The sequence below is a fragment of the Clarias gariepinus genome, chromosome 10 (genome assembly GCF_024256425.1).
Source record: "Clarias gariepinus isolate MV-2021 ecotype Netherlands chromosome 10, CGAR_prim_01v2, whole genome shotgun sequence".
NCBI classification, from domain to species: domain Eukaryota; kingdom Metazoa; phylum Chordata; class Actinopteri; order Siluriformes; family Clariidae; genus Clarias; species Clarias gariepinus.
In genome coordinates, this window is record NC_071109.1 from 10,953,876 (window position 1) to 10,979,550 (window position 25,675).

Genomic DNA, 25,675 nt, shown 5'->3' on the forward strand with positions numbered 1-25,675 from the left:
CCCACTCCCCACAGAGATATATCCATAATTTTTATTGCAGTCACTAAAGGGGTTGGGTTACCAGCTCGATGCCCGATTGTCATTGACACACTACAGGCAATTTGGAAATGGCAATTAGCCTAACATGCATGTCTTTGGTCTGTGGGAAGAAACCAGAGTACCTGGAGGAAACCCATCAAGCACATGGAGAACATGCAAACAGGAATCGAACAGTAACAGTACTTTCTTAAAATTTTATATGAAATGCTTTTATTGTGTAAGTCACTGTCAAGTGACCAGTCTATGTGTTTTCCTGGAATGGATTTGTACTCAGATGTGACAAGGATCCCATTGGATGTAATGACCTCATCAGGTCCCACTTCACGTAGCTTCCATTGTATATATTGTTGTGTTTCTTATATTTATTATATGTGTTTATTATAGTGCAAATATCTTGTGTTTATTCTGTTGTTTTGTTCTTTTGTTTATTCTTACATTTCTTATTGCTGATGGTCTCTGAGAGCTACCAAACTAATTTTGTCGTATCACTACAATGACAATAAAGTCTCTTTATCTCATCCATACTGATACAGTTGCATCTATTGGTTTGAATGGAGGTCGATCTTTTCATCCACACACAGTTTTTATGTTTAATGACCTGTAGCTTTGCAGTTGATTCTTTTGGCTGGCCCCTATAACATAAGACTCATTTGGTTTCTCTGACTGGACATCTTGGTGAGGAGAGGCTGTGTGGGGTGTAAGGGGATAACATTGTGCCTGTCATTATTTGTTTGTGTAATGTACAGTCAATACCCATAATGGCTGCACATAGAATAATTATTTCCATCCAAACAAAATGTTATATTTAGGACTCATTTCAAAAATATTATCACAAAGGTTCATATGTATACTAAAAGTATAGGCATAGGGCTATGTACACCTATGGCATCCGCAGCGGGAATGTACACTCACTCACTTGCTTATCCTGTACAGGGTCAAAGGAGGCCTAGAGACTATCCCAGGGGACTAGTGGCACAAAGCGGGATACACCCTGGATGACACACACACTATAGGTCATTTTAAAATGCCAAATTAGCTTGTAAGTCTTTGGACTGTGAAAGGAAACCCACCAAGTACAGGGAAAACGTGCCCTGGAGGTGCGAGGCCACAGTGCTAACCAGTACGAGAGAGAGAGAGATGCTGCATTCCGAATAGCAAGTAGTTCCCTGCGAAGTGTACAGTACTGTACAGCGGATTCGGCCATGTTAAGAGAGAAATGCTCAGTTTTAAATTAACTGAAGCAAGAAAATACCATTTATGGACATGAAAAATTTCCCATAATTCATTGCGCCTCGCTGGAGTGTGAAAATATTTTTTTTTTTTATATATTTATTATCATTATTATCGAGGATGATATCATTTTAATATGATACAATAAAAATTCGTCATTAATATAATACTTTAATTATAAAAACCAATCTAATCAATAAGTCTGTACTATTACACATGCGTGTAACTGTAAAAGTAATGCACAAAGAACGTCTGTAATTTTACTTTAGTAAAATATAATAGTGTATGCTTCGTAATAGTTTTAGTTTTGTTTCAATAAATAACAAATATTTAATTTTTGTAACGTGAAAAATCCCCCAACAATTACGTTGCCAGGGTAACGCACGAAGGAAGTGACGTCTGCGTTAAAGGTTTTTTTTTTTTTTTTCGTCGAAGGAAATGACATTCCCTTCAGGGGGTAGGGAGTAGTGTGTACCCTTTGAAATATACTGTGGAACGGGACACAGCCAGATAGTTCCTGTGGGAGGGCCTTTTAGCCTGGACGCCGCCATTTTTTTTTTGTTTATTCACGGTTGCTGTGTTCTCGCTTCCGGGGAAGCACTAAAGCAGGAACATACCATTTATGAAAGCTTTATTTCATTAATTGCGGAAGAAATATGACTCGTGTTGTAAAATTATGACCTTGTTGTAGGTCTGACTTTCCTACACGGTAAGCAGCAAAAGTCAAATTACTACAAAAAGAGCTCGTGGGGTTTAGTGAGTAAACAAGTGCAGATCAAGATCCAGTGATCATTTTCTTAATGTCATTGGAACAAACATTGGTCCTGTTACTGGACAGTTTGGAGATCAGTGCTGCTATCCTAATAATACATATTCCTGCTGTAGATGGATTTATTGTGTCCTGATGATTGTGTTCCATAATTCAATGAACACTAGTTTGTATTTTTTTTCTATAATACTGTATGCTCTATATCAGATCAAGACTCACTTTACTGTTTACTGTTTTCATGATAAAGCAGTAGTTGAGCAGTTTTTACAATTGTTTATTATAAGAAACAATTAACCCTCTTGTTAGATTTACAGTGCTTGCAAAATGCCCTTATCAATCAGTATGTGACCTCACACACATTTCCTGCCTAAACACTAAGATTTAATTTTTTCGATTTTAGCATGTATAATGTAATATGGAATATAAGTAACTGATTTAGCAAACTAGCCATGTTCCTTATATGGTGGTATAGAAACATCGATTATCTATAACATACTATAACATATCTATAACAACTATCTGCACTAACGATGACTAGGTCCCTGTTTTGCCACCAAAACAGCTACAGTATGGCCAATCAAGGCATTAAAACCACTAGACCTTTGAAGATGTGCTGCGGTATTTGGCACCATGCTTGTGAGATGGATTGGACTAGTTTTTTTTCAGCACATCCCACAGATGCTTGACTGATGCTTAACTGAACAACACCTCAGACTTTGTGTTGTTGTGTTCCTCAAACCATCGCTCTTGAATCATTTTTGCATTGTGGCAGGGCAGGGTCATTATCCTACTGAAAGAGGCAATCACAGAATACTGTTTTTATAAAGAGATGTACTTGGTCAGCCACAATATTTAGGTAGGTAGTATATGTCAAATTAGCATTGAAATAAAGATCAAAGGCCTGATGTTTTGCAGCAGAACATTGCCAGGACCATCACACTGCATCCCCGCTCCCCATGCTTCAGTGAGCCATGACCCTGTCGCGGGCTTTCTGGTTTACCTTCCTTGGACTACTTTTGGTAAGTTCTAACCACTGAAACCAGGAACATCCCACAGCTGCAGTTTTGAAGTTGCTCTGACCCAGTCAAATCCTTACGCTTGCCCATTTTTTCTGCTTCCAATATGCCAATTTCAGGGACAAAATGTTGCATAATAAATGCTGCATAATTTATCCTACCTACTTCCAGGTGCCAATGTAACAAGAAACTCAATGTTATTCACTTCACCTCGAAGTGGTCATAATGTTATGGCTAATCAGTGTATACTGTAATTATAAGATACGATATATCTTTACTTGTCCCACAGTGGGTAAGTTTCAGTTACTGCAGCAAAGAAAAATGTGCGAACATAAAGGAGGGAAAGTACAGTGTATAAATATAAAAGAAAAAGAAAAATTATTGTTAAAAAAAATATATATACACAGTACAGTGTATGAATACAAAATAAAAAAACAATACAGAGGTTACACTTTCAATTAAATTGCATTAGATAATATAAACTGGATTCCAAAAATTTTTCCCTTAAAATGATGTATTTTCTCAGTTTAAACTTTTGTTCCGTGATTTATGTTCTATTCTGAATAAAATATTAGAAGTTGGCACCTCCACATCATTGCATTCGGTTTTTATTTTCACTATTTGTATAGTGTCCCAACTTTTTTGGAATCCGGTTTGTATAAGATTGGACAGTTTAAAAAGGTGTTATTGGACAGTTGCTATTGCACAAAAACTTTAGCTATTGTTACCATATTGTGGGATATTGTAGCTATATTTAAGACTGTAACAATAATATATAACAGTAATCACAGTGTTGGCAGGACAGGGACTGGTTCACTGGGAGCAGCTCTGATTGTACAGTCTAATAGTAAGTCTAATAAGATAACATTTTTAATACTACTTGGTGTCAGGGAATATTTGGTAGAAGTGTACAAGAGATATAATCTCACATTAAAATTTTTACTTGCTTTTTTAGGTTAATTGCTATATATTTGATCATAGTAATGTCAGCTGTAATAACAAACATAGAATATAGTCAATTGAATGTATTGTCTGTTAAAAATACTGTTTATTTGCTAAGATTTCTTTAGGATAATCTGCTGTTACATGTCTGTGCATCATTTTCACACCATGACATCATTGTCACATAATGTCACAGGTTGTAAAAACTTGAATGATTGAGGATTTACTGCCACTTTCTTTTTTTAAATAATGTTTCCCAGGTTGATGTGTGAAACAGCTAAGTGCCAAAGTCCTCCAAAAGTGGTAGAAGAGGATGGATCAAGAAAAGCGAGATAAGTTGTCAGAGTTGGTGGAGGAGCTGACTACTTCTGGTGAACCACAGCTGAATCAAGCAAAAATGAAAGAAGTGAAGAATATTTGCAAGTACGAAGATTTTTATTGACTGACTTGCATGGATTGTGATGAATATTAAAATCATTTTTTTGTACAAATCCAGTTTTCATACCAAGTGTGCACAATACCTACTATATACTGTATGTGATGTCATCCTGAATAACCCTTCCTCTGTACAGGCTTTCCAATGACTACATTGATCACTTCTATCACCTTGTCATGATCCAGCTGAATCAGGATCACGCCGAGGTTCGCTTCTCTGCCTTCCAGATGACTACTGAGCTTTTCAGTCGTTCGCATCACTTCAGAGCTCTTTTGGTGACCAACCTTCAGGAGTTCCTGGAGCTAACGGTAGAGACAGACGTTGAGCAGCCGTTGCCTCCGCCAAAAGAGGTGGCCAGGAAGTTGAAGACCCAAGCCATACAGACTGTACAGGCCTGGCAGTCTACCTATGGGGAAGCCTACAAGAAGCTGGCTTTGGGTTATCACTTTCTGAAGCAAGTTAAAAAGGTTAATTATGTCAGATGCTTAAATATAAATGACATGCCCACTTAGCCCAGGCTCACTGCTGTAAAAAAGATCATCAAACAAATTTTAATATTACAAGTGGTTCGCTGAAAATGGTTTTGTAACATGTCAATTCCTTTTTTTCTTGAATTTTTTTTTATATTGCAGCAGAACATGTTGCTTTTCGAGATCTATTAGCATGCTTCATTTGTCAGACAAGTTTTATTTAAATGTTTTATCGATTTAACAGGTCTGGCAGTAATCACGTCTGAGTGTAACACAGAAAATATAACTTAGCTTTCCAAAAAAAAGGCATTTAATTACAGTTCATTTATGATTTGGGGGGGGGGCAATTATATTTCCATAGCTTTCCCCCCTAATAAATAAAAAAAAATTTTAAAAACTAGTTTGATGATCTCAATCATTTAAGTGTGACAAATATGCAAAAAAACATAACTTCAGTTAAATACAAATGTTTATTTAGTTTGTAATTAAAGCAAGACTTTGAAGGATATTATTCCATATACTGTACAGTATAAATACAAAAATATTCATTTTGAAGTTATGCAACTTTATGCGGGTGCGATATAGTTACTCTTGTTCTGTGTTAAAAGATTTTCTATTTGTTTCTGTTTATATTGTGATACTAGGTAAAATAGCGAAGAAAACTTGAGAACAACGTAAGTGGATATGGATCCTAGACTTTTTGATAGGACACAAGTAGAATTGACAATAATTAAGCATGTTGTGAATAAGCATCCTGGAATAATCACAGTACAGTTTCTATTAGAAAATAGATTGGCTTCCTGTGCAGGTCCAGGCCTGCCGCAACCCTGCACAGGAAAAAGCATTATAGAAAATGAATAAAATTAAATGGTTGTTATCCATTAAATATATTTTTCAGGTCTTGTATTATTTTATGTACATGCAGACATGTTTCCTATCCATGTGCCATTCCCCCAGGTAGTTAAATTTTTTATTATGTGTCCCTCCTCATTTTCCACAGGTAGACTTTCAAGATGTTGAAGCTCGAACACTGTCTGAGCGAAGGAGACGGGAGGAAAAACAGCAAAGACTTGAGAGAATTTATAAGGGAAAGCTTGAAAAGGCCAAGCAGGAGATGGAAGGTAGTGCTTGTGTTGTTATAGCTTTAGAAGTAACTTAAACTATTATAAAACGAATATGTCAGTTTTTATTTAAGCTGCTTGAGTACATTTTGTGACTGCATTAACATTTTAAAAACAATTTTAAATAACTTTTCCCCTCAGAATTGACTCCGGAGATTGAGGAATCACTGACTGAGATGAACAACTGCCTGAGCTTGATCATGCCAGACAGTTTTAATTTTTTTAGCACAGAGAAGACCACTGAAGTTAGCAGTGAACAAAACAAGGACACAGATGTTTACGATGAAAAGCCTTGCTGCAGCAAAGACCTTAAAGAGGGTGGAAGGACAGCAGAGACAACGGAAGGGGAAGAGGGAGAAGAGGAGAATGAAGAGAAAGAGGAAACTAGTGGCGAGAGCGACATGGAGGAGGCTGTGCAAGAGGATGTGTTCATTCGCAGCTCTGGGCTGATGTCCCATTCTTATCAACTCGATCTGAGTGTGTCCTCAGGTTGGTTGACTTTTTGCCTCCTGTCCACATTAAAGTAAAACATGTCCACAGCCACAACTTTTTTTTGTTGGTTCTCGATGCAGTCGCCTCTTTGGCAAAATGTAGAAGACATTATATATGTCTGTATAATGTAATCATACAGAGCTGTGAACATTAACTGTATTTAACCTCTTTCCCTTTTATTTTTTTGCATATTTGTCACACTTAAATGATTTAGGTCATTAAACAAATGTTAATATTAATTTTATTATAATAAGTAAATACAAAATGCAGTTTTTACATAGTAATTTCATTAAGTAAGAGGAAAAAAGCTGACCAAACCTACTGTACCTGACTTTTTGTGAAAAGTAATTGCTCCTAAAACTCTTCTTATATAACATTACATTGACAACAATTATATACTGTATTTTAATTTCCCCAATACACCACAAGTTAAAATGAAAAAACAAAAAAAACAAAAGCAATGACACTATAAGCCTGTATCTGAGACACAATCTAAACATTAGAGCTCAAAGTAAATTGCAGTTAATAAAGTTATTTGTGTCTGAATTAGTTACTTTTTGGCATAAAGCAGGAGTTTAAAGCATGACTGTTACTTGATTAACTGTAACAAGATGTGCCATTTAGCACAAAACATTGGGCCTAATTTGTCAAGCTGAACACAAACAGATTTATTCGTAAATCGTTTGTAGGCACAATCACAAGAAATTGGGTATTCATGAAAATTTTATTTCAGGAAAAAAGAAAGTTTGTATCCTACTCTTACCGTTTAGTGTGTATGAATTAGCTTTGAATCATATAAATAATGAGTTTAATGATGAGTGCTCTATATTATGCTGTCAGGTTTAAATAGTCTATGTGTTTCATTTATACATACAAATTTAATGAGTAAAATTATTAAAAGAAATTTGATTAAATGAAACTTAAAGGTCAGTAGATATTAAAGGCACTAACTGATAAACTGTTAAATATGAATAAAGTCATTCAGTTAAAAAACGACATACAAAACATATACAAACCATATATAAATCAATACCATTTTTAGTTGTTCATGAGTGGTGTCCAGTCTGGTATGTCTCATGCTGCAGTGTGAAGTATGCTCTCTTACAGTATGTGCCATCATCAGGATTCCTGTGACGCAGGATTCACTGTACATGCCGTCTTATTCTCTTACTTACTGACATCAGGGAGGGCTCATTTAAACATTCTGGCTGTCAGTCATGTAGAGCCTTTTATGAATCCTGCAAAAAGTTTACGTTGAGGCAAATATTTACAACCAACCAAACTAAAAGTTAGATTTTAGTATTAAAGCCAGTGTACATAAAATAATCCATTAATTCATTTTATGAAAAGAAAGTGACTTATCCAGTATATTGTTGATCAAAGACAAGTTATTTTGAATTGTTTAGGTAAGTGTGACATAACATGGTTGATTTTCTTTTTCTTTTCTTTTTTTATCTCTTCACAGATTTGAATGTGAAGGAGACTGAGGAGAATGAAGCAGTAGTAAACACTATGAAAGATTTGCACAGACTCATCAGTAATAAATACCTCCCTGCCATCCAGTCCTGGATTCAGGTAAACCTACATAGACTTAATCCTATTACCTAGAATAAGATAAACTGAGGAAGTTCTAGTAACAGCATTTATCTTTTCATAGAATTACCTGATTTGCAGGTGTACAGTCGTGGCCGAAGGTTTTGAGAATTACATAAATATTGGAAATTGGAAAAGTTGCTGATTAGGTTTTTATAATAGTAATTTGCATATACTCCAGAATGTTATGAAGAATGATCAGATGAATTGCATAGTCCTTCTTTGCCATGAAAATTAACTTAAACCCAAAAAAACCTTTGCACTGCATTTCACTGCTGTCATTAAAGGACCTGCTGAGATCATTTCAGTAATCGTCTTGTTAACTCAGGTGAGAATGTTGATGAGTACAAGGCTGGAGATCATTATGTCAGGCTGATTGGGTTAGAATGGCAGACTTGACATGGTAAAAGGAGGGTGATGCTTGAAATCATTGTTCTTCCATTGTTAACCATGGTGACCTGCAAAGAAACGCGTGCAGCCATCATTGCGTTGCATACTAAGATTGCACCTAAATCAACAATTTATAGGATCATCAAGAACTTTATGGAAAGAGGTTCAATTCTTATTAAGAAGGCTTCAGGGCGTCCAAGAAAGTCCAGCAAGCACCAGGATCGTCTCTCAACGAGGATTCAGCTGCGGGATCGGAGTGCCACCAGTGCAGAGCTTGCTCAGGAATGGCAGCAGGCAGGTGTGAGCGCATCTGCACGCACAGTGAGGCGAAGACTTTTGGAAGATGGCCTGGTGTCAAGAAGGGCAGCAAAGAAGCCACTTCTCTCAAAAAAAAAACATCAGGGACAGATTGATCTTCTGCAGAAAGTATGGTGAATGGACTGCTGAGGACTGAGGCAAAGTCATTGTCAGATGAAGCCTCTTTCCGATTGTTTGGGGCATCTGGAAAAAGGCTTGTCCGGAGAAGAAAAGGTAAGCGCTACCATCAGTCCTGTGTCATGCCAACAGTAAAGCATCCTGAGACCCTTCATGTGTGGGGTTGCTTCTCATCCAGGGCAGTGGGCTCACTCACAATTTTGCCCCAAAACACAGCCATGAATAAAGAATGGTACCAAAACACCCTCCAACAGCAACTTCTTCCAACAATCCAACAACAGTTTGGTGAAAAACAATGCATTTTTCAGCACGATGGAGCACCACGATGGAGCATGGCACATAAGGCAAAAGTGATAAACAAGTGGCTCGGGGACCAAAACGTTGAAATTTTGGGTCTATGGCCTGGAAACTCCCCAGATCTTAATCCCATTGAGAACAAAAACCCACTAATTCTGGCAAACTCCAAGAAGTGATTATGAAAGAATGGGTTGCTATCAGTCAGGATTTGGCCCAAACGTTGATTAAGAGCATGCCCAGTCGATTTGCAGAGGTCCTGAGAAAGAAGGGCCAACACTGCAAATACTGACTTTGCATAAATGTCATGTAATTGTTGCTAAAAGCTTTTGAAACGTATGAAGTGCTTGTAATTATATTTCAGTACATCACAAAAACAACTGAAATAAAGATCTAAAAGCAGTTTAGCAGCAAACTTTGTGAAAACTAATATTTGTGTCATTCTCAAAACTTTTGGCCACGACGGTATTTTAATTTTGTATATATCTTATTTTCTTATACACAGTTTTATGCAACTGATGCAGCAAGCTAGTAAGAAAAATTCATACACTGTTAATTGACATTTGAATTTCTGTACTAAAACATAGATTTTAATTTACTATAAAGCAGCAGTTTTTTTGTGGGTACAATTACTGATCTGTATTTTTGCACAGTTCATCTTAATTCTATTCATTTTAAATATTAAAAGAAAATTAACTAAGAATAAAAAAAAAAATTGGTAATTTTGGTGTGTACACACCCTTCAAGTTGCCTCAGATCTTGAGGTCAGAATAAATATCTAAAGCCTCAGTTGAGGCTTTGGGACATTTCTCAGGTCAAGAATTGTCATTAAGCCTATCATGTGCAGATCTTAATACTGTAAATCTTATGACTCCTCAAAACTTTCTAACAGTGAATAACAACAGGCTCCTCTAAGTGGCTAACTGAGGATCTAAAAATTAATCAATTAAAGTCTTGCAGTTAGGTTGCAGTTAAGGTTAAAAAAACAAATCTAAAGGGAAGAATTAAATCCAGGAAAATCAACAAACTCTTGGAGTAAATTAAAAAATGCACGCTAAACAGATCGGCTTCTACAAAAAAAGAGTTATCCTATACTTTAAAATCTAAATGAACTACTGCAAGAAACACAGGCTGTAGATTTTGGATTGGCCCCTTACACTCCTCTCTTGAACATCATTACCTGACTTCATTAAGACTCAGTCTGATTCTGTTCCAAAGTTTACTATGTTTTAGTACCAAATTTAATGTCAAGTAACAGTGTATGAACGTTTAAAAAAAATTTTTTTTTACTAGCTTGCTGCAACATGTGCATAAAACTGTGCATAATTTTTTTTGGTGGTGCACACGTACCTTCATTCTCTTAAGTAAGAATTATGATTGAACTCCAGGTTTTTACAAAAGTCGGTGTGGAGGAACAGTTGATGAAAAGAACCACTGACCTCAAAAAGTCTCTTGAGAAGGTTATGAGGAAACATGATGAACTTCATATAGACTACAAAGCAAGGCAGAGAAGAGTGGTGAGTCACTTTAAAGTTTTCTTCTCTCTTTATGCAAGTGCTGACTGCCATAGTGTCCCTTTTTTTGTATGTTTCAATGACTTTGCCAGAGGAGGGCGCCATTTCACAACACATGAGGACGATGCTTTGAGGACCTGTTCAGGGGCAGATTTGCAATGAAACGATGGCGCTTTAATCTGAATTTTGCCATCTTTGCAGCATAACGATTTTAGGTCATTGATTCTGGAAATGCAGTATTGGCAAATGTTATAGATGCTGAATGTATCATATTTCACTAGAAGTCACATTCAAAGACATTAAAATTTCACTATAATTCCAGGCACTCAGGTAAATCTTTAAAATGATGGCAAATAATCCCAAGTAAAGTGCCACAGCAATGAACAAATTGAACACTGAGCATTTGCAATTGTGCTGACTCTATCACTGAAGCACAATGCATCAGAATTGAGATTAGCTCCCCGAGTGAGGCAGGAGGCTGTTAATGGAGATCGGCGCGCTGCGGGGGCTGAATGGGACACACCTAGCAGCTAGGAGACACATCATTATGACACATGATATCTGCCTTTAACTGAGCAAAAAGGAGCAAGCTTGTGAGCGTGAACGCAGGCAAGTGACAGTGACAAAGCGTTTTACTGCACCCTGTAACGGTTTATCACTGTCAGCGGCCATTTCCAATGCAAAAAGCCAAAGCTTTGTGATAAAGCAACAACTTAAAGTCCTTTATCATAATTAGTTTTTCCTTTCTACCCTTAAAAGCATTCTATTACTTTATTTCCTTTATCGTGGCCCCGACATGGGATCGAATTTCTTTTTTCTTTTTTTCAGCTTGGTAAACTCCTGCTGTTAATACTGTTAATACTGCTGAAATAAATAGTAATATTAAATAATAATAATAATAAATAAATAAATAAGTTTAATTCATATTTGTGTCATAAGTTGCATTCAAATTTTAATAAAATTATTTCAATTAAAGATGATCAGGGCTTGATTATCAACAGTAACTAGGGCTGCACCATTTGATAAAAGAAAATCACATTGTAATTATTTTGACTCATCAATTATTTTGATTTAAACTGCGATATTTAACCATTGCATTCAAACCTATTAATGTAGGCTAACCAGGATAAATAAATCACAAATTATCTCATCAAAAGGATATTTACTAATATGTATTTACTGTCTCAAAAGTATTAAAAAAAAATAACAAATAAGACATCTGAAGGAAATAAATGTTGTTGTTATTATTATTATTATTACTATTATTAGTTCTACTACTATTAACAATCATAATTAATGTATTTATGATTTGTTATAAACTCTTACAGTGTGCATTAGATAAATGTAGCGATTGACATTTCAGGCAGCAATGTTCAGCTCTGCTGTGCTGCGATCGTACACCCTCCATTTAATTATTAGTCACGGGGAGGGGTCGTGTTAAGCACCCTGAATTTGTAGAGCAGCCACCTTTTCAACTTCCCAAAAGAGGTGCACGTTTACCATTCGGCCAGGGGGAATACTGCATTGTTTACACCGATAAGGCATCTTATCAGGATGGTGTGGAGCAATAATTGATGGGTCTCAGTGCGTTTTTTTTTCTCCCCCTCCCATTGGCAAACGTAAGATAAACCATGTCTATCTAGGTTTCTTTCTTCATTCCAAACCTATCAGGGATTCTTTACAGTGTGTTTTGCAGGACTTGTAGAAGGGTAATACCTTATTAAGTTGGATGTAAGCAAAGGGCTTGGCTATAAAGTACACATGATTGCATTTTGGATCCAGGTTAGGGTAACTTTTTTGTTTACGTTTTTAAATCAAATGTTTCTTTACACGTTTATTCCATTTTGTACTGTACTGTCTGAATTATTGTTATTTTTTTAGCATCCAATGTCCCTTGTTTGTAATGCATTTCCTTGTCAAATGCATAGCTTGCCTGAATTAAACCCCAGGGGAAAACTCTTAGGGTTTCTCGGGGCTTTGAGGTCTCATTTACCGCAATCCCCAGGTGGCAGGAGGCTCTGAGAACGGCCATTAAAATGTGGTATATTAAGAGACCTCCATCCATCAGCTACTGTTTATCTACATCGCACACATTTTCAGCAACCATCACACCAATGTCACTTTTGCTTACCTTTGATCACTATTTAACCTTCATTTGACACAGTAGCAGTAGATAGACTTTTTTAAACAATTATAGAAGTTTTTTTTTTTTTCATTTCATTTAAACAGAGCAAAACTGCACTTGAAAACATTAATATAATTGACCTAGTTGCATACTGTTGCAAACATCTGTTTCAATGAATTTTTTTTTCTCTCTTTGTATTCCTGAGGTGCTTGTACTAAGGTTATTTCGATTAAAGGCAGACAATCCCCACCTACAAGAACATGCATCTCAAAATAGGCTTCTGCATTTTTACTACTATAATGTATGCAAAGTTGTGTGCTCCCAAAGTGAGTGCTGTCTTGAAGAGCCGTCTTTGTGGCAAAGGAAAGTTAAATTATCTCCAGAGACAATAGCACAAGGTTCTCTGTTTCGTGGTTGCCCGGTGCGCTTTCGTGAGCCTCCGAGCATTTCATTCCATTCAGTAGCTGGCGAGGCTGCCAGTCCATACACCTGAGTTATTGGTTTGCTGTAATAATTTGCAAGACCTTCCCGGTAAGAGAGGAAAATTAGCATATAAATAGCAGATGCACGGAGGCCCATCACAGCTGAGTACATTTAATTTTTGGTTTATAAGATTGAATGGGTTTTTAAATGCACAGCCATCAAACTTGGCCAAAGACAAATGAAGTCGAGAGTTCAGTTGTCCGAGGCTGCCTCCTTGGATCTTTTTCTAAAAGGATAACAGACTTGCTTAAAGGAGTGCGAGCAGCCGCTGCTTCCCTGGGCCTGTAGTAATTGAGATTGCTTACAGGGTTAATTAGACCATACAAAATATATTGGAGGGCACAGAGAGTGCTTTGGCCCTGCTGGAATGTGTTTTTCCTCATAAGTGGTGGATATTTAACCGGAACCTCATTATCTGCCCTCCTTCCTGCCAAGGAGATGGAGGTTGACACAGCCACCGCACAATCAATAGCGTTCACTGCAAATGTCTTTAAACGGTCTATTTACAGCACCTGTACTGTTTAATATTCACTTTTATTCTAATATGCTCTTTTGGTTAACGCTTGGAAGGCTCCTCTGAATTGCTATAAGATAACATCTTAGATAACTTTTTTCTTTTTTTTACATTAAACATTTATTTAATTGATTTCTTAAAATGCTTTTACGCTTTATGAAAAAGCTTTCAACAGGCATTTTATAAACTTTAAAAAGTGATTTTTATATATGGAAGCGGTCCACTGAAATGACTTGATTTTAGAAACCAGATATGTCACATTTAAAAGGTAATAAATGCCCAGAATTATTTTTATTATTTTATATTTTACATTAAACTTACAACTTACAACTTAAAATAAATTAACATTAAAATTAAAAATAGTTAAATAAACTTACATACCTTATATGCATATGAAGTACTTTTAAAAATAAAATGTAAAGACTTTCTTTTTACTATATAATTCAACACTTACATATATAGAGGTATGTCTACAATAAATATTATTAGCAGATACTGTCGTATTTAAAGTATTATTTAAAGCTTTTAGTAATATCCATCCCACTTCTTTATAATCACATCTTTATAATCACATTAAATCATGCACCAGTATAGTTTATAGTTAAAAACAGTTTCATTATAAGAAGAAATATATATGTGAGTGTAAGAACACTCTAACAAATAGACATTTTTATCCAGAAAACTGAGGGTGGAAAAAACATGGGGAAGAGAAGGGGGGAAAAATGTTTATTCCACAAAAGTTATCGAGGCAGCCAAACAAATCGTCTGTTTTAAATGCAAAGGGGACACTAAAAGGTGGAGTCCATATGTTAGCCAGGTCTTTGTCAGCAAAAAGCCACCATATAGAGAGCAATTCTCTGCAAAGCTTGGGCTCCTGCGGAAGACTTACAGCGCTGCCATCTCGAGCTGGCAGTGCAGATGTTATCATGGCAAAATTAAAGTGAATTAAAAATAAAATAATGTTAGCCGGGTAAGAATTTCAACTGTGCCAGTAATCTTGTTCCACAACTTTTTAATCCATCAAGACTAAAAAAAAGTGCTTTGGCTTAAAGAAGACTACACTTATAAACAAAATTGTAATCTCGTTTTTTTTTCAGTGATCGCTGGCTAGAAGGAAATAAAAAAACTAAACAAAAAAACTACTACAGTTTGAAATAATGCTTTAATACTTTAAGCCTTTTTTTCTTCAGTTCCAATTTAGGATGGATATTTACTTTTTGTGATAGTTTTGCTGTGTAAGATGGTGACTGTAGTACACACTTTTACATATATATATATATTTTTTTTATCTTTATTGAATGAATTAGCAACAAAATAAAAAACATTTATTTGGAAAAAACCCACATGTTATAAACACCCCTTAAAATTATCACAATTCTGTAATGTAATGTCTTTTTTTTTTACGTAGAGTCCGTGATTATGTAATGGATTTTTTTCATGTATGCAACCGCATTAAAGAGATTAAACTCTTTAGGTAATGAAAAGATCAGGATTGAGCAAACACTGCTGTTTTGCTACCCTCCAGTACAGAAATTTGTTCAGTTTATGCCTTGCTTTTTCCTTCACTTTATTTACCGTCTCATTACTATGTAAAACATTAAACAGAAGTGCTGAATAAGTATAGCTGGGTGTTCAGGTAAGGATGTGTTTTCTTGCACAGCTCCAGTAAAAGAGCAGCTATCAGCCTGTACCGTGTGCTTCACTCACCCAACGCCACTGCTGCAAGTAATTGAGACCTCATTCAAAGACAGTTTATACCTTAATCTGCAATTGTCAACACCGCCCGCCTGCAGTAATGAAAAACAAAATAAAAAAAGAGAGTGGAGAAATAAAAAGGAATAGGCAAAGCGCGTTTTGATCACCCTTTAGTGCCTGATATGGAGGTAATCATGAAGGCAATTAAGCAGAATAAATGGGGGAAAAGCGTGCTTGGGAACCGCATCTCGTGCAATGCCCTCAAAAGGGAAGGGCACACACATTATGTATACTGTTTTATGAAAACGACTCCCATATTTAAAAACTGGCATTCTGTTATGCATTGTAGCGCAGGGAACAGTTAAGCACCTTTTGAGTAAATTAAAAGGCATAAATTCTGTTTAGCGCCGACGCACTGCCTCCCCAAGCTCATGGCCTGCTGTGCTGAGCGGAGCGGAGGAGACGAAGGGATGGGGGGGTGGATAAGAGAGAGCCTTGGGTTGCTTTTCACCTTTCATAAATTCCAGCCTGGGGATTTTCTATAGCTAAAAAAATAATAATTTGCAGGTTGGCAGCTCATTGTTATTCTGCGTAGATTGATGGCGGTCATTTATCCAGCTGGGGAAGTTAAGCGCTCCTGTCATTCCTGAAGAGCATAATTGGGAGGTTCCACAGGTCAGCAGCAGTGACAGTTTTCTCTTTTGATTAGTGTTTGAGTGATAACAAAACTTACAGGCGGCGTGATGGATGAGCACATGCAGCCTCCAGGCACGAGAGGTAAAAAGACACAGAAGCTCACCTGCTACCTTAACACAGTATGTAATATGCATTACAGTTTAAATCTGTTCCAGAATTATTGGCACCCTTCTTGAAAGATGTAATGTTTTCAGTTGTAAAGATATATTTAAAAAAGTATATAATTAAATGTAAACCACACATTCCTTAAGTATAGCAAATCTTTTTCTATAGGCATTCCTAGAATGGTGACGAATATCCGGTGGAAGTCTTTCTTTGAGAAGTCAACATTAAAGATGCTCTTACACTCACTAAGATAATCACTAAGATGAAGAAAGAAATTTACATCCTTCTTACATGGTTAAAATCTGACCCTATGAATTTTTTTGAATATATTGCATATTTTAAAAACATTGATTTTTCTTTCCTAAATTTTGCATATACATTTCTGTGTTGCTATAGAAGTGTGAGTATCTTGTTTAGAAATGTTAAAAATCTGCCTTTAATCAACTTCTTGGCAGAAGCAACCAGATAGAATTTTGTATTCGAAACTTTCCCTTTGATGGAAGACAATCTAATTTTACATGTGTTTAATCTCATATTTGATTAAAAAAATTAAAAATTATTAAACCGTAGGCAATAAATAGAGCCTCTGGTTACTAAAGACAGTTAAAAAAGTGTTTACTTAAAAAATATATATATTTAATATATGTCATTGCCAGATGTCATTCACAGATTTTTGTATTGTTGCATGTACTATTTTTGCACCCAATATTTTTTTGTTCTTTATTTCTTTGGTCTGAGTCATTGAGCAGATTCATACATTGAGATTTAAATTTCACACCAATACAAGCAGTTTACAAAATGTCAGATGTTCTGCAGAATAGTTACTCACAAAGGTTTTTGCTTTGTAGGGAAAATGTGACAAATTAATATGAATGACTTTCATTCCGCACAAGTTGACCAAGATTATAGCATTCTTTGCAATATTTTTTTTTCATGTTTAAATAGTTTCTGAGGTATTTAATCTGTTTCAAATATCTCAAAATCTGATGTTGTGGAGAACTATGAGATTTGAGCAGTTGCCAACTTCCTAGTAGCCTTAACCCATTTCTAACAAAGCCTTACAGCAGTCAGAGCCTTACAACCCAGATCTGCTTCAGAGCAGCTTTTAGATGGCCTTATCTGGTGCCTGGTGTTGGGGTTGAGCTCCTTAAAGTGATTGCGTGATTCGAACACAGAGCTCAGACTGAGAGGTGAGAACTCTCATATCACCCAGTGAGCTCTTTTCTTTCTCAGCAGCCTACACAGAGCCGTTATCAGGTACACCTCCACCTGGGCTAGCTAAGATAACCCAATATTACCTACATATCTGTCAATCTCTTTGTTCAATTCCCCCCCCCCTTTTTTCGTACTCTTGCTGTTTTAACACACAGTTTGGATTTTGAGGACAGATTTGTGCAGCACTTGTATTCAACTACTTGTTCCAAGGTGGTATTGTCTGCCTCATGGTTCTCCTTGGTGATGATTTTTTACAATTTGCTGATTAGGTTTGAAAGAGCTGTTTATTCCCTCTACATTCTGCGAGAGAGAAAGACAGAGAGGGAGAGAGAGAGTGAAATTTGCTTAAGGTGAGCACCGTATTACGTAACCACAATTAGACGGAATAACATTAGATGGCCTACCACCAGGGAAAAAATGGGATGTGGTCAACTGGAAATTCTATTATGTGCTGGAATTAAAATGTAAAGAGGTCTCGCGTTACTGCGTAGTTTGCTGTTCAAGGTGCTATAAATCTGTGGAATTCCCCGAAGCCGTAGTCAATCCCATTTGTGTGTTAACCAGGGACAGGAGTGTTAAAGTTGTGAACCATGTATTGCAGTATGTGCGTGCAAATAACTTTGTCTTTGTGGTGTTACGTTGCACAGAAGGTCAGTTGTAAATATTTTTGTCTTTTTGTTTTTAAAGACACGTAATCACAGGTGTGTTGATAATGACACCCATTATAATCCGTGTCTTATTGCTTTTCCTCACCAGTTAAAGGCTGGGGAAGATGATGATGAAGAGGATGATGACGATTTTGAAGAGGTACCAGAGAAGGAGGGTTATGAGCCACATATTCCTGAGCATCTGAGGGCCGAGTACGGTGAGTTTGTTCAGGTGCAGATGAAGACACATGCACGCACACACACACTCACTCACAAACTCATTAGACATCAATAACTGCACCCAAAAGCCCAATAATCTCTAAGGCCAATTGCGGTGGTGGGTGAAGGGTCATTTGAATTTAAAACCACTATTTTTAAACTGGTTTTGAATAATAGTTTCTAAAAAAAAAAAAGTTTGTTTAAAAAAAATTAAATGATATACAATAAATTTGATATAAATATAAAATGTTAATATATGTATTTATTAGATATAATATAATAAATTAGATTTAATATAATAATTTTCTAAATCTAAATCTTCTTTAAAAATTAAAATTAAAATTTTATTTGTCACATACACAGTCATACACAGTACAAAATGTAGTGAAATGCTTACACGACTGCCAGTGACCTTAAAAAGAAAATTAAAGCTTATAATAAGTCATAAATATGAATAAAAGAAATACAATAGAAAATTTAAATAAAAAATTAAAATAAAATTAAAATATTGAAAAATAATGAAAATAGAAATAAACTGTATAAATAGAAATATAATGGTGAATATAATTTTCACCATAATCTATTAAAAAGCTTTAAGAGATAACTAGAGGTTTGTAATATTTTATTAGATTTTTTCTTTACAAATTACTATTAAATACCACATTCCTTTTAAGTACTACCATCTATAATAAACTCCAGTGTTAGTCCAGTCCTTTTTTTTTTCTTTTTTAAGAGTAATGAATTCGTTTCCATCTGGTTTAAATCAATTAAACCCCAAATCACCTGGGGCATCCAGTATAAATCTGTTTTGACAGCTGACTATTTGTTCAAGCAAACGACTCCATCTGTGCAAGGACAACCATATTGACAAGAAGCTGCACACACAAAGCCAGGGGGTCAAGCACATAACCTAAACACCAAAGACAGTATTTGAAAAAAAAAAAAAATCTTGTACAGTGTATAATTTACAGCTGTTTTAGCTAATAGGATCTACCGTATGCTATGAAACTATGTTAAGGAACACCCTGTATAATTACTGAAGAGCTTGTAATAACTGTATATACTGTGTTATGTGGTTTTGATTGTTGTCAATATTTGTTCATAAGCCTTCACGGTGATTAAATATGATGAGTCGTGCAGCAGTCGTGCGTAGCGAGATATAATTCTATTATTTGTTACATAACGCGGCCACTGTCTCTCTAGCAGTATTAACTAAAGACTCATTAGGGTGTAATTTCCATGGAGCCAAGCTGCTTTGATTAGTAAAGTATGTAATGATCAGTGTGTCAGCCATGCCAAATTAACAATGCAGCGGTGTTAATGAGCTCCCATTAGCTCAGTGTTGTAATTTACAACATCCACCTGCCTTTAGCATGGATGGGGGGGTCGGTGAAACCTTTTGGGAGCATCTATTCCCACACACAGCCAGGGCAGGTTTATTCAGAATGAAATAATCTGTTTTTTCTGAACAGGCTTGTGCTGAACACTTGAATGAATTGGTATGAATGAATTGGATTTTGTTTAAGGTAATATTTTAAAGCTTTTAAACAATAAAATGAGCTTGTTCCCTGGGAATCTGTTCATTTGGCTCAGTACAAAGAGAAATATTGTTTTATTTGGAAGGCATTTCTGTCCTTAACTCTCTTGCATTCTCTCGCTGTCCCTTTTGCTGCTGATCTTTTTATCTATCCCTTTATCCCAGCTTTTCTGTCAGGACGTTATCTCTTTCTCAAATTTACATTTTAATTACAAGGCCTGCTGAACTCAGAAAAATCAATAATGCCACCATTGGCAGCACCACTCTGTGTCTACTGCTGGGCCTCTCTATTTCCTCTTATTGATTTATCTCTTTAACACCTGCAACTTTATTGCTTCAGACAAATAGCTACCATTTTGGTCAATTTAAACAGAAAAAGAAAGGATTTAGTTGTATTTCACGATTGCGTGGACCAGATCCTGGCTATAATGCCATAAGTCATAGAGAGTCAATAAGACCAGATTAACTGTATGCCTGAGGGACAAGGCTTAAGAAAAAGTAAAAGCCTTTGCTAAACATTTTGTTTTAACCCTCAACCACAGTCTGTGTCCTACCCATAAGAAGATAGTTGGTTCATACTTTGTGTTTACATTGTGTGTACTTCCTGCACTGTAATCTACACTCATCATATCATTGATCACATTCTTGGACACTTTTAGACGCCACGTTTACAAGTGTGTTATAGTCAGAAGGGTCAGGATGGTTTCCAATGTCCTCTGACGACGTTTGAAGTTGCAGGCTTTGGTCGTAAACTTTGCATGGTTGATTGTCCACAAACCACAGAGTGGTCAGGTGTTCCCTAATCAGATGCTTAAGGGATTTTCACCACCCTTTAAAGTTCTAATTTGGCCTCACTTCTAAGCTTTGTGAAAGTGTGCAGGTTTGGAGTCAAGCTTGGATCTCAGTGTCACTCTTAAGCTCAGCTTAAGCTCCTGCATGCCCTACTAGACACCCCCCCCCCCAATTGCCCACCCAAGAGACATATTATAGGAGGGTTGCTGAAGTGCATGCAGTAATGTGAGCACCCTGTTAAAGATTGAAGGTTTTCCCTCTTATCTATAGTAAATTAAATTTGGCAAAGTTTTTTTGTCTTTTTAAAAAATTAACCAAATAGTTGTTTCTATTTGCTTAGATATAAAATTGAAGCATTCATAAAATTTCTGTATAAAATAATGCATTCAAATTATTCTATGTGTTCTATTGCAATATATTCCGAGAAATCTTTCATATGTTTTTTAGATGTTTAACACAATAACAATAAACTTAAAAATAATATAATTTATTTAATAATTTAAAAGCACCATGTCAGTAAAAGCTGATGCACACGTCAAGAGCTCACTGGAGGTTTCTCATTTAATTCTTTCAGGTCTCGATTCAACATCATCTTCATCTACTTCTGTGACTAAAATAAAGCCATCAAAGTCAGTGGAGAGACCTGCGGCTCCACCCATCTCCTCAACTCTCAGCCGACCTAAAAGCAGGAGAAGTGATGAAGAGCAGGACCCTACATGTGCAGCCGCTACCCTGCGTGTCCTAAAAGAGAAAGTGGCCACGGCGTCATCTGCGAGGTAATCAGGGAAACATCTCAGATTGGACTCCATATGTAATTGATTTGTAGTATTTTAAACTAGTTTATCCCGGTTACTTGATTATGAAATAAAAATGAGATTTGATCAATTTGAATGTTTAACTTTATTAATTACAAACTAAATTTTCATTAACTCTTAGGATATATACAGTACGCATGTGTGTTTTTTTATATATAAGACAGTTCTTATTGAATTTTTCTTTGCCTTTATCCTTTTGTGGTTCTAAAGTGTCTTTGGAGGCTCTGCTAAACCCACCACTAGTTCCATAGAACAGGGGGAGGAGAAGGAAAAAGCTCCTGTGATTCCATTTGGTCTGGATCTCTACTACTGGGGAGAGGAACAACCTACCGCTGGCAAAATCATCAAGTACAGCTAGTCCTTAGAATCTTCTTAAACAGAGCTTGGAGAATATTATTTTTCTTGATCATTCCTATATTTTCTGTAAAACCATTAAATTATGTTACTTTGACATTTCACAAATTGTTTCTCAGCTGTAGAATAGTAACTGCTTCTTTAGGAAATGTCAGCATTTCTGAGAGGTTCAGGTTTGTCATGTCCAGTGGCCACTAGAGAGCAGTGTTGTCTGCTCAAGCGCATTCAAAACCCTGTGCATCCTTTCATTTTAGATAGCCTCAGTTATACCACTAGCGCTAGATATGATATTTGGCCAGCACAGATTTTTAGAAAGTAGAAAAATGTGACAACAGATGGGTTTCTTTATATTTGGTATACTCAGTGTGAGAGTAAAATCCTTGTGTTGCGTCTGGTTCCCAGATACTCCTCCCAGCACCAGTTCTGGGTGCCTAATGAAGTAGAAGAGGAGGTTGAGAACAAAGAGCTGTCTGCACAAATGAAGTCCAGATGCATTACCTTTGCTGGACGTTTCCAACCTGTGGAGCACAAGTGCAAAGCCCCGATGCCCAATGGCTCGTTGTGTGAACGTCAGGACCGAGTCAAGGTAAGACATAGGGACACATAGCTATGTACACAACTGTGTTGCAAACGCAGGATATTGGAGCATTTTGTAAGCATTATTTTTATTTTTTTTAAGTGTCCATTTCATGGCTTCATAATACCTCGGGATGAGATTGGGAGGCCAATTAATCCAGAAGATGCAGCTCGCCTGGCAGAGGAAGAGTATAAACGCAGAGAGGAGCAGCCAGGTAGGACTTTAAATACCTCTTCTGTCAGTTGGTGAGATGACAGCCGGCTATAGTAGGACTTGCCTTGGATAAATTTACCATTGTGATTAAAATAAGCATATGAAAAGCCTTTTTTAGGAAATGTATTATTTCTGCCATGTTGATTGAAAATTATTAGTCCAAAGAATCTTTTATTGAATTCGTCTGAGAGAACTGATGTCATTTTTAACCCGGTAAAAGCAATTGAGTTTGGAGTAGGCCGCTGTTCCGGTGTCTTCAAATCCTTCTGTAACCAGGCCAAATCCTAAACACCTATTACCTTTACTCCTTCCTCATGGCACACGTTGAGTAGATAAAAGACAAATCACAGGGCATTGGAGGGGAGGGCCACTCCTGGAAAAGATGAACTGATGAAATCCCAGTAATCATCAATACCCTGATAATAGGATAGGCCGCATCTCTCTCTGCCCCTCTTTCTCCCCGGCAGACACTCTCTCTTTTTCTCTTCGGCTGAGTTGGGCGCTAAAAGCCAATTAAGCAGCGGCTCCGTGCTGTCAGTGGAGCGTCGGATGTGCTTTTCTCTGACTGCACTGACTTGTTAACAAACAGGTATCTGAGACAGCTGACTTCTGATGCCCGCTGACCACTGGCTTGTGAAATAGCATCTTTTGTAGCTAAGTACACTATCGATCCCCCACCTCAACTCCATCATGCCCACTGCCCATCTACACACCAGGCGTTACGGTAACCACAGAGGCACCCCCACTCGCTCTCATATGATGCCAATGAGTTTGTGGCTCCAACGGAGGTCCATCAGTTTACTTACTGACCAAAAGCTTCCCTGCTGGGCCATTGATTTCTGTTTCAGCACCTTGAAATAAATGTGCATCTTCACATCCCTGTTTGCTGGGTTTTTTTATTGAATAAAGGTGTTAAAATGTTTACTGAAAAATAAAAATCTAAACCACAAATAAATTTGGTTATTGAACTGTTTTCTTCTTTTATGATTGTATTAAATTTTGCTTTTTAAAAAATATATATATTTCTCTGTTTTTTTTTTCATGTTCTTTCTGGTCACATGAGTTTGAATGTACTTGAATGTACAAGTCAGACAAGCTAGGTCGAATCAAGAACAGATGATGTGGATTGTGTGATGATTTGTATGATTTTATAGTTTTTCCATTGCTTGACTTCAGGTTCAGGTCAGCATAGGCACATATGAATACAAAATATAACTTCACACAAGAAAATCTATTTATTTGCAAGTGAACAATTAAATAAAAAGGTTTTAAAAAATCTTGTATTTAGGGCTATGGAATGTATTAAATGTATGTGCTGGCAAATAATAAGAAGGCCTATTTGGTTATTGATTTGTAATGAATGCTGACACTTATTTTCTCTCATAAAATAAAATGCCACACCATGTGCATTAAGCAGCTGCCACCTGCTTAATGCACATGTATTTGTATGTGCCCATGTGTGTGTGGGGGGCCCTAGCCTTCCTAACACAGCTGGAGCTGACATGAACTGTTGACAGAGCAATCAGCCCTGCTGTGCTTCATTCAACAGCTTAACTTAATAAGAGGCCTGTTCTCTCATTTTCAGAAGAAGATTTGCGTGGAAAGTTTCTAGATCATAGATCTAGATCATCCTAACAACAGCAAAACCAGAATTTTTTATTAATTTATTTTTATTTTATATTATTTTCTTTTACGTTTATATTTATGAACCTAAGGTTAATATTAAATATTTATTAAATTAACTAAAATAAATATTTCCTAAAGAAAAGATTTAGAGGTTTGATGAATTGAGTTTAAATACGCCTGAGCAGTCTTGACTACATTTTGGTGGAGATAGGTCCTGCACTCTACCACTGCATGTAAAGATAATCGAAAGTCAGCTTTTATTTGAAAAATTCTTGTGGTTTGGCTTATTTTAGTTTATATTGTAATATTAACACCAGTAATTTCCTCTCTGTTGTGCTCAGACTGGAGAGATCCAGAGCTCATGAGGGAGATTGAAGCAGCCACGGGCGAGGATCTAGGCTCTTCTAAAACATACGGAAAGGGTAAAAAGGCTGGGAAAGGAAAGGGAAAGAAAAGGAAACATCCCAACCTCACAGACTTGAAGCAAACTGCCAATACATCTCGGTCAAGACTAGAAAAGAAGGTCTTTAATAAGTAAGCAGACTGTCCAACTGTCAAACTTTTCTGCCATAAGAAAATTTATTTGATATTTTAAATGAAATGATAAACTTTCCATTCCTGATATAAAACAGTACAATTAGCTGTGTTTATGTTGCTCTGATTACTGTTAACCATATTTAAAATTGTTTCCTGTGTTTTTGCAGAAGCTCTATGAGACGAATAGCAGAGGTCATGAACAAGATGGACACAAGAAAGCATGAAAAATTTGCCAACCAATTTAACTATGCATTAAAATAAGATTCAGGGTATTTTGCTGTCTAAAAACTGTGCTCACAGCTCCACACAAGTGTCCAAAAATAAGCTTATGTCTATGGTGCTTTTTAAAAACTGTGGAATTAATTAATATTTCTTTGTTTTGTGCTGTCAAATAATGTTTGCAATAATGTAATGTTTGATTTCTGTACATTTTATAATATCTTACTGTAAAATAATGCTTGCCAATATATTATTTCTTCTTACAAATGTAGTGAAGGTTATCCTTAAAAAATGTTATGTTATGAGATGCATTTCTTATAAACTGGATTTATTGCATTAGCATTTGTATTTAAAATGGCAGTAATTTAAAGTGATTTTTTATCTTAAATTTTCATATATCTATTTATTCCTTTAAATTAGTAATAATAATAAAAAGACAGTTGTTTTTTGACATCTATATTTGTACGAGATTTGTGTTTGATGGTGTTTTTCTGTTGTAGTCAGGTCCTTATAAGCTTTTCTTCTGCAGTTTTGCGTTTTGACTGTTTACTGTGGTGTTTGAAGA

At 36.2% G+C, this 25,675-nt stretch overlaps 1 protein-coding gene across 3 annotated transcripts; it reads left to right on the plus strand.

Annotated features, from left to right (window-relative positions):
• The first annotated feature begins 1,834 nt into the window (after window positions 1-1,834).
• Window positions 1,835-25,675, plus strand: uvssa (UV-stimulated scaffold protein A). Of its 3 annotated transcripts, none has more exons than XM_053506117.1 (15): window positions 1,835-1,978; window positions 2,954-3,057; window positions 4,257-4,419; window positions 4,569-4,899; window positions 5,903-6,023; window positions 6,165-6,512; window positions 7,981-8,090; window positions 10,616-10,744; window positions 18,331-18,439; window positions 21,344-21,545; window positions 21,795-21,932; window positions 22,341-22,524; window positions 22,618-22,729; window positions 24,696-24,888; window positions 25,059-25,675. In XM_053506117.1, exons 3-15 carry the CDS (start codon window positions 4,310-4,312, stop codon window positions 25,150-25,152), a joined length of 2,181 nt encoding a protein of 726 aa, XP_053362092.1. In that variant the 5' UTR covers window positions 1,835-1,978; window positions 2,954-3,057; window positions 4,257-4,309; the 3' UTR covers window positions 25,153-25,675. The 3 variants fall into 3 exon arrangements, with proteins under 3 accessions (XP_053362092.1, XP_053362094.1, XP_053362095.1); XM_053506119.1 differs by having other exon boundaries at window positions 2,957-3,057; XM_053506120.1 differs by lacking the exon at window positions 2,954-3,057.

What these genes read in the sequence shown, in the direction of transcription:
- uvssa (XM_053506117.1), top strand. Translation starts at nt 4,310, where the DNA reads ATGGATCAAGAAAAGCGAGATAAGTTGTCAGAGTTGGTGGAGGAGCTG. An exon ending in TTCTGAAGCAAGTTAAAAAG is followed by an intron (nt 4,900 to 5,902) that starts GTTAATTATGTC and finishes CATTTTCCACAG; the next exon opens with GTAGACTTTCAAGATGTTGA. An exon ending in GCATCTGAGGGCCGAGTACG is followed by an intron (nt 18,440 to 21,343) that starts GTGAGTTTGTTC and finishes TAATTCTTTCAG; the next exon opens with GTCTCGATTCAACATCATCT.